At 36.7% G+C, this 9,826-nt stretch overlaps 1 protein-coding gene across 3 annotated transcripts; it reads right to left on the reverse strand.

Moving 5' to 3' along the window:
- Nucleotides 1-1,861: 1,861 nt before the first annotated feature.
- LOC112766675 (uncharacterized) lies at nucleotides 1,862-5,898 on the reverse strand. 3 transcript variants are annotated; one of them, XM_025812572.2, is made up of 10 exons: nucleotides 5,505-5,898; nucleotides 5,348-5,422; nucleotides 4,976-5,213; nucleotides 4,526-4,650; nucleotides 3,839-3,872; nucleotides 3,701-3,747; nucleotides 3,413-3,556; nucleotides 2,584-2,648; nucleotides 2,399-2,471; nucleotides 1,862-2,296 (listed from the first exon to the last, which is right to left on the reverse strand). In XM_025812572.2, exons 1-10 carry the CDS (start codon nucleotides 5,774-5,776, stop codon nucleotides 2,131-2,133), a joined length of 1,239 nt encoding a protein of 412 aa, XP_025668357.1. In that variant the 5' UTR covers nucleotides 5,777-5,898; the 3' UTR covers nucleotides 1,862-2,130. The 3 variants fall into 3 exon arrangements, with proteins under 3 accessions (XP_025668357.1, XP_072078875.1, XP_025668358.1); XM_072222774.1 differs by having other exon boundaries at nucleotides 2,399-2,493; XM_025812573.2 differs by lacking the exon at nucleotides 3,413-3,556.
- Between the last annotated feature and the right edge of the window lie 3,928 nt (nucleotides 5,899-9,826).

The raw sequence follows: 9,826 nt of genomic DNA on the forward strand, positions 1-9,826 counted from the left end.
CCATGCCATCGCTGAAAGTCTCTAATACAACCACTAATGGGCTCTGTAGCAGTGCGCAGACCAATGTTGTAGGCAACATCTTGGAGCGTAATGTTAGTCTCACTCCATGGATGGTGGAACGTGTGGGTTTTAGGCCTCCACCGTTTGACAAATACAAAGATCAATAAATTGTCAAACATGAAATCTCTCAACTCTACTGCATGCCAAATCCAGCCTCCCTTATATAATTAAGGCAACAAGATGGCCGATAGCGGAAGACCTAGGGTCACACGGCGTGGCAACAGTAACCGTGGTCTCTGCAATTCTCAAAATATTTACTCGTGCATATTAATCTCGTCTAAACCATTACTTGTTGCTAAACATGGCTAAAACTTATAAACCACCTAGATAAACATTTATATTAAATGCAATAGATACCTATTTATCGGACTAACATGTTAAATGAGAGTTACTTATTTTATTTATTTAACTTAACTCACAACTAGTTACCTATTTTATTTATTTAACTTAAGTAATTCCAATCAATTATACAAAGTATAAAACCATATACTAGGTATACCAACGAAACTAATATAGATCTTCTAATTTAGTCTACTCACTGTACCTACCCCATTAATTAAGTTACTAAAGACTAAACATCTAAACTTATTATTCATTAACAATAATAAAACAATGTTAAACTACTAACCTCAAAGTCTAAAGCTCCAACTACGTGTCAAGTAGCATTCAGTTTGTGATATTTACTTCGCAGACGTATTGTTAGGGGGTCATATTTCTTAAAGGAACTCAAACTCAAGCATTTAGAAAGTCACAAAAATAAAAAAAAAATGGTTGTTATGTATGACAATCTCAGATGATATGACATTATATACACATGCGAGTTTATCTCGGATGCTGAGACTACAATCACGACGATTGACGATTGTACATATCTCGGGTGTTGAGACCCCTTACACGTAATGCTCATATTTCGGATGTACAGAGTCTCAGCATCCGAGATATTCTCATTTTTGGGTTACCCCTCAATATTCGAGATGTGTCTCAGTACATTTTTGTAAATAACTCACCCTTTATTTATTTTCGTAATTTTTATATTTATTTAATTTAACTAAAAAATCCCATAAGATGGCATCTAAACTAAAAATCTGCTACAATCTGTCTTTTATATATATATATATATATATATATATATATATATATATATATATATATATATATATATATTGTTTTTGAATTTTTTTTATTGAAGCGAGGTCTATACCAAGAAAAAAAAGATTAATACAAACTACATGAAATAAGTAAAGCTTTTTATTGTCCTCATGTAAGAGTTTAGCTACTTTTTTTTTTTTTTTTTTTATATTAAAATATTAGTAAAGAAAAGGAGATTTTAGCTATTCTAAAACAGGAAAATCCAACAAAAAAAAACTTTTTTACATTAACAAGGGCCGACTACCATTTTAATTCCCACTTAATTTGTAGCCCAAACTAAGATTGGGCCGTTCCTTGAATTGAGCAAAGGTTCTCTATCCTAACACTATTTGTTATATTGACATTTTTTCTGAATTATGAATTGTGTTGCCATTTAATTCAAATTCAATTTCTATTTCAAAAAATTAAAAAATTTTGAGGTATAGATATTAGACTTTCTAATTTTGATTTCTTTCACAATCTTAAAAAAATATCAAAAATTACAATATTAAAATATATCATTCATTTTACTTTCATAAAAAAAAAAAAAAAAAAAAAAAAAAAAAAAAAAAAAACTATCCTAAATGTGTTGAATTTGGAAGCGTTAACTTTTCGAGGAAATCCACATCCCGAACCCGAAGGTAAAAACTCTACGGCATTATCAAGTTCAAAATTGAACCTAATAAATTTCCGAACTAAATATGTTAAGATGCTGCATTGGATTGTTTGCCCCATGGCCCTAATATAAGTGTGAATGATCTAATCATTCTTCCTATGTGACTGATGTCGCCGAGTGAAACAAACTTGAATTTCTTGTGAGAGAATTTAGCGTACATAACTTAAGACAGAAACCTTCTAAACGCCAATGACGTCAGCCGCTAGGAAGCCTTCATTCACATTTATGCAGTCAGCAGAAAAACCAACTGTAGCAACGGTTGAGTTTCATATATCCTCATCAGAACTAACAAAATCCAATTCAATAATCTTTCCAGTACTCTTCACTGTTTTATCAACGACAATTTGTTCGTCAGTTCTTGTTCTTTTAGCATTCAAATGTTGGTTTCTTATGACTGGAGAAGATCCCATCACATTCACACCAGATGATTTCCTGAAAGCAATCAATAAAAACCGTGTTAATGTCTTTAACAGGGAAAAATATGTACATGCATAAGATGCAACAAGTGCGAGAGCAACGTTATTCGCCACGCACCTCTTGTCCGTGCCATTGCTTTGTTCATTTGGAGCCTTTGGACCTTTGTTCATCAATTTTGGGCCTGACTTTGCTGCAAATAAGAAAATAAAGAGCTGCAAATAAGAAAATAAAAAGCTGCTAAAGAACACAATAGAATAAGTACATAAATTATTGGCATTAAAGCTTCAAGATAATCAAATCACCTGTGACCTCAGCAAGAAATCTAATCCCCTGAGAGTGTGTCTTAGTTGTTACTTTTCCTGCGTTGCTGATATAGAGATTAAAGTATTAGTACTTGGCACCAAAAGAAGAAAAAAGTTTAAAAAGATTAAAAAAACAAACAAGTAAAATTACAATTAAATCCTTGAAAATTTTGGCTTTGGACTAATTAGTACCTGAAGAACAAAAATATTAATTTGGTCTTCTACGGTAGAAAACGATACACACGTTATGTCCTTCTATCAATTCATCACATAAAATTTAATGATAGTACTTATATGTATCGTTAACTACCCTAATGTGTCTATTTATAAAAGATCGTCACATAAATAACAAATTTCGGAGTGAAACTTCACCTGTTTTGATAAAATTTATGATCAATAGAGAGCGGTTAATAAAGATTATATAGAAACTTAAAAGATAATGAATGTTTCACGGCCCAAAACTATATCGTTTCCATGCTGTTTCACGGTCCAAAACTATATCGTTTCCATGCTGTCACGGTCCAAAACTATATCGTTTCCATGCTTATATGGTAGCAATGGGACACACACCATTGTAGACAACGAAATATATAGACAACTTCGTTTCGTTCTGCACTATCTATTGACAGAAGGACATACATATCCACCGCTTGCTATTGTGAAAGACCTAATTAGTACTTTTTTTCTTTCAAGAGATAATTAGTCCGAAATCAAAATCCATGAGCATAAAATTGTCACTTTACTCAATATAATTAAAAAATCTTAAGATTATTATCCAATATAGCTCAGCAGGAACCAAGACCATGGTAACAATGAATCAATGACACACCTCAATGCCTTTCTGAGTCCATCCACTGACAACAATTTCAGTGGCTGAGACTTTTTCAAGCTTGCTTTTCCAGCAAGAGGATCAACTAAGTAAATTCCTTCTGACTTGAGATAATCCCTAGACCTAAATGCTGTGTGTAAGTTTCTGAAAGCAAAACATAAAAGAAGAAAAGTTTATATCACATCTGAGATGAATTTAGACAAATCAGTCAAACAAGCTCATCAATCAGCACAAACTAAATGCAAAAGTCAGAAGTTCAAACTAAACTAGAAAGAGCAAAAGACTCACCCTCCCTTGAGTTCAGTTCTCGTTGTAGAATATTTCCCCGATGCTTTCTACAAGAAATTTTTGCGTAGGTGAATTGAAATCCTTTTAAGAATAAATGTCAACAATAGGAGCGGTGGGGGATGAATAAATGCCACTTACTGATTTATGATATTTACAATATGCTCCAGAACGCCTGAAATAACACAGATGGACAATTATTAAGTCAAACAATATGCTCCAGAACGCCTGAAATAACACAGATGGACAATTATCATACTGCAAGGAGAATGAGAAGAAGCATATTTTACAATTAAACAGTTTCATACCCTAAGGACATTAAGCCTATTATACTATATATAGTGTTATTTCATATTCCCTTGAGAAATTGACTAAAAAGCAAGTTATCTACTGAATGAGTGAAGTATGAGTAGTGAGTGAAGTTTATAGTACAATATTCCGGGGGAAGTTATCTACTGAATGAGTTGTATCCCAAAAGAAACAGCTTAAAATCCATTTATACAGGACAAGCACCGAGCACATGGATCCAGGTTACAATTAATTGCTCATAGTTTTCTAACAATTCAATATATGGTTATTAAACCGTTGACAGATATTGCAAAAGGTAAAACATTCATATTTGAGACCGAAACAAGCAGTGCCAGATCGTAATTTCAAATAAGCATATTCAGTAAAGGGAGCACTTTTAACAGTGGGTTTAACGCCATGTTTGCATTAATGAGAACTTAAGCATACTGGATAAGGTCTAGATAGACTAAATAAATTATTAATGCAATTTCACTGGACAATCATATCCATATAATTTTAGATTCTTATTTGTTTCCGTACTTATTTATGACAAGGGTACAAGCCATGCCATCTGCTCTTTTGCCTTTACAAACTCCATAGTCAGCAGAGGTGCCCATCTTCAAAATTTGACCAGAGGAATATATACTCAGCGAAAAACCATTACCCTACAAAAACATTTAAAAAAAGTTGCACAACCTTAAGCAAACCGTGCCGAAAATAAGAGAAGAATAAAAGTACTGCTTTTTTTTGAAAAAAATATAAAAAAAAAAATAAACGGAACACCCATTTAGCCCGCGGGTTAGCACATTTAACCCGTAATTTTTTTTTTGGTTAATCGGGTTCAACCCGTTTAGCCCAAAATTTAAATGAGCTTAATTTTAGAGACAAAGTCTGCCCATTTAAATGGATAAACGGGCTAGCCTGATGGGTTTAGCTCATTTTGACGCCCTAGAATAAAGCAAGTGATAGCGAGAGTAGGAGATCGGAAACCTTGGGATCTTTGCGGACAGCAGAATTGAACAGCGCAAAGACGGTTCCTGCTTGCTCCTGGGAGTTCCTCTGGTAAGCATCACCAAAGAGGAATAAGGAAACAGTATTCTCATCAAGACAGCCGACTTTCCAAATGCAATAAGTCTTCCCTGTTGAACTCGTCCTCGGAGGCCCCTTCTCAGTCAACACTCCAACGGTCACCCAACTTCCGGAAAAAGTATCCCCAATCAACAAATTCCTTCAGTAAACAACAATTCAGCAAAATTGTTAGATTGATATGAAATTACCTATAACAAACAATTACATTAACAAAGTTATCAATTGTGTAACATTTACTTAAATTGACAAACGCTAAGTGAAGAAGAATATTACTTGATCACAGATAAGCGAACAAAACGAATGTCTGAGAAGGATTCTCTAATCTCGTTAGAGGTCAGCAATTGATTCCTGAAGAAAGGACAAAAACAAATAATCATTATAATTTATAGTCGAGTTATATGGCTCAAACAAGTGAAAGGCGGAGGCAAACCTTATTCGGAGACCTGAAAACTTCTCAACCTCGGCGTCGATGGTGAGAAGAGGCTTGCTTTTGGGTTTAGGGCTAGGCTCAGGGTTAGGGTTAGGTTCATATTGAAGGCAATCCTGAACAGAGTCTCGGAACACTGACATATCAGGCTTTTCTCCATCATGGCGGTCATCGTCAGAGAGGTAACCGGCGAATCCAGGTGAAGCGGGAGGGGTTTCGAGAACCTTCTCCTGATCCTGCAGGGAAAGCAGCAGGTCCACCTCCTCAGAAGACATTGTAGGTATTTACTTGCACTTGCAGTCGCGATTGCTTTACCTTCCGTTCATTTTACTCATCTCATCAGCTGTGTGGAGGGACGGAGAAAAATTGGAGGGAATCCAAATATTCCATTTTCTATTTTCTTTTTGGGTCTTGAAATATTCCATTTTCCATTGTCAGTCTATATAATTGGACCGAAGGCCCACCAATTTGGTCTTTTCCTGACTTATTCAAGCCCAAATGTATCTCATTCCGGAGCTAACCCAAATTGAGTCTAACCCATCCGCCTCTTAGACCAACCTGTGTTATCATCCCTAAGGGTGTTTATGGATAAGATCATATCCACATATCTGCAGTAAATATCCGCATTTGATCCAAAAATTGCGGATACAATCTGATCTGCAGATTGATCAAATCGGATAGGATTCCATCCACACCTTTATATATATATATATATATATATATATATATATATATATATATATATTTGATATTATATTTACTTATTTATATGTTTTAGTTAGTAGTTATTATTTATATATTGTATTATTTTATTTTTGTTATCTAGAAAAAGTTTGATTAAAAATATTTTAGGAATAAATAGGTTTAAAAGTGTGAAATAAACATTTTTATTGAATTTTTTACATAAAAATATAATTAAAAAGAGAAGGTTCAATTATGCTGATATACCTGATATCCGATCTACAAATGTGCGGATCGGAGTAGATCGGATCCAACAAAAAAATCACTCTTACTCATACCCTGACCCAAAAATATAAAGTCAAGCCCGATAAGAATAAAAGCCTACCCAAAAAGGTGGCCTCATCTACTTACCCGACCTCATAGAGGTCCGGCACGACAAGGATGGTTAAGCCCTACTTATTTGAATAAGCAACTATCCCCTAAAATATCTCCTACTATCTCTCTACTTTATTTGGAAGAGAGTTTTCAACAAATTCTCAAGATAAAGGGAACGGTCATCTGTTATCAAAGGTGAAACTACTCTAAAGGTGGTTATCTTTTTACTATAAATACACTGACAGAACCTCATGTACATTCAGAACCCAATCCACTAAAAACCTGCTTAAAATCCTTGCTAACTTAAGCATCGGAGTCTCTTGCATGTACCACCTCTACATCTTCACGAAGAACTCGGACGGCGGCACCTCGACACCAGCATAAGTCGGACACTGCCTAAGAAGGAATCTGGACCTCACATTCGGGCCCAAATCACCGTTTCAAGTAACTATCAAAACATTAGCGCCGTTGTCGAGAACCTGAAAGTCTACACCTACATATAGCGGACAGGCGGTATGAAGACGGTCATACAACATCTGAGTCAGAACCAAAGCCCCATAATGACGACCTGACGTTGGCACTACCTCTATCCTAGGAGAGAACAAATGCCCCATGGAGAGGGAACGTCGGGAAATCATCACCCGCGACGGATTCACTCGAAGATCCACCCACCTGAAGGCGAAGAATCTCTGCATCCGGCGGAGATATTAGGGTTGGTTCACGGCAATCGCAGTCGATTGGAACAACTCGAGCTGGAGGCTAAATGACATCGAGAAGCATAGAGAGTATTACGTAAAGAAGTATGACAACGGAAAGAGTTAGAGGAAAAGCTCTTATAGTCAGAAGCCGACCTTAGAAGACGGAGCAATCGGGCAGATCGGGAGGAAATCCCTCTCAGAGGGAAAGATCCGTTTGTTGATGAAATCATGCGAGCTAGGGTTCTCAAAATTTTCAAGACCCCCCCCTCCCCAGGCGTATGGATCTCTATGATGGAATGACCGACCCGAGGCATCACCTCAGTAATTTTTAAAGTCGAATGTATCTACCTGATTCTTCTGATGTAACTCATTGCAAACCTTTCCGACAACTATGACTAAAGCAGCAATGAAATGGTTTGACAACTTACCACCCAAGTCGGTAACTTGCATTGATGACCTGGCAAAGAAGTTCCTTACCTGATTCTCAATTCAGAAAGACAAAGTCAAGCATGCTCCAAGGTTGTTAGAGGTCAAACAAGAAGTCGGAGAGACACTCCAAGATTATATGGAGAGATTTACCAAAACTTGCTTGGAAATATAAAAATTACCTTCTGAAGCGGTAATAATGGGATTGGTTAATAGCCTTAAAGAAGGGAAGTTCTCCCAATCCATATCCAAGCGACACCCGACTTGCTTGTATGAAGTACAAGAGTGGATAGAAAAATACATCAACATGGAAAAATTTTTCTGACTCAGAGAGCCTTCCCAAGGCCAAACCTGTCCTACCAAGCTTGGGACAAGGAGAAGGAAGCTAAGAAAAAAGGAAGAGTACATCTCAGAAAAGTCTCGAAGATACTATAACTATGCCCTTCTCTGAGTTTTTCTTCTAGATGTTTACAAGGAGATATGTCACACTGAAAAATTTCCACCTCCTCGGCCCATCAAACACAAAAAGGCTAGAAGTCAAACAAAATATTGCAAGCACCACAAGCTGTACGGGCATTCTACCAATGACTATTATAATTTAAAGAATGTCATAGAAAAGTTGGCCAGGAAAGGTCGGCTAGAAAAGATACCTAGCCAAGAGGTCGGAAGATCAAAGAAAGCCAAAAAGAGATGATGATGACGGAGGACGGTGAGATCGGCCCCTACAAACTCCTATAAGACACATACATATGATAAATTGAAGAGGAATCTCAAAATCCTCACGTAAAAGGCATCTTAAAGAAGTATACCAAGTCAGGAAAGATAATAGAATTTTCGATTTACCGACCATCTCGTTCACCAAAGATAATGCACAAAGCGTGACACTTGGCCACGACGACCCAATAGTGATAATGATCCTTGCCAATACAAATCTCCATAAAACTTTGGTGGACCAAGGGATTTCGGCAGACATACTGTTTAAGCCCGCTTTTGACAAGTTTGGACTAGAAGAAAAGGATCTGAAGGCGTACCCAGACAACCTTTTCAGGTTAGGGACACGCCAACTGACCTCTTGGATTCATCTCGTTATACACCATATTTGGTAAAGACACGAGGTCAAGAATGTTAAGCATTAACTACATCGTGGTCGATGTCATGTCTACTTACAATGCCTTAATAGGTCGGGCCACTTTAAACCGACTAGCGGTAGTTGTCTCTACACCCTACCTATGTATGAAATTTCCAACTATGGAAGGAATTGCTACCATAAAAGGAGATCAAAAGTTGGAAAAAAAAGTGTTACAATAAAAGTCTCAATTTAAAAGGCAACACAGGTGGAAAAGAAGTCAACACTATTGAGCTCAGCGGTGTCTGAACTCGAAAAGAACTACGTCCCCAACCTGAAGCGAAGATAGAAAAGGTACAAATTGGGGATTATGCTAAAAAGACAACGAATATAAGGGCTAACTTAGAGGAAGGTCTAAAGGCACAACTCGTTGATCTCTTACAAAGGAATTCCGACCTCTTCACCTGAAAAGTCTCCGATATGCCTGGTATAGACCCTGACCTCATGTCTCACAAGCTTGTCGTCTATTTGGTCTCTCGACCTGTTCAGCAAAAGCGGTGAAAGCTCAATCCTAAAAGGACACATGTCATGGAAGAATAGGTGCAAGACTTATTGGAAGCCGGATTCATAAGAGATGGAAAGTATCCTTTGTAGCTGGCTAACGTAGTTCTAGTAAAAAAGTAGAATGAAAAATGGAGGATGTGTGTTGATTAACAAACCTCAACAAATCTTGCCCCCAAGGATCCATACCCTCTTCCCAACATCGATGCCTTGGTTGACTCAACTTCAAGATATAGGTATCTGTCCTTTATGGACGCATACTCGAGATATAATCAAATTCTGATGTATAAACTGGACCAAGAAAAGACTTCTTTCATCACTCCCAAGGCTAACTATTGTTATGTAGTAATGCCTTTCAGATTAAAGAACGCTAGAACCATATACCAACGACTAATGAATAAGGTATTTTTTTTCTCACCTAGGAAAACTCATAGAAATGTATATGAACGACATGCTTGTCAAGACCAAGGACGACCTTAATCTTTTGTTCGACCTCTCTGAGGTATTCTCCAACATAA

This window comes from Arachis hypogaea, chromosome 17, assembly GCF_003086295.3.
Source record: "Arachis hypogaea cultivar Tifrunner chromosome 17, arahy.Tifrunner.gnm2.J5K5, whole genome shotgun sequence".
Lineage (NCBI taxonomy): Eukaryota > Viridiplantae > Streptophyta > Magnoliopsida > Fabales > Fabaceae > Arachis > Arachis hypogaea.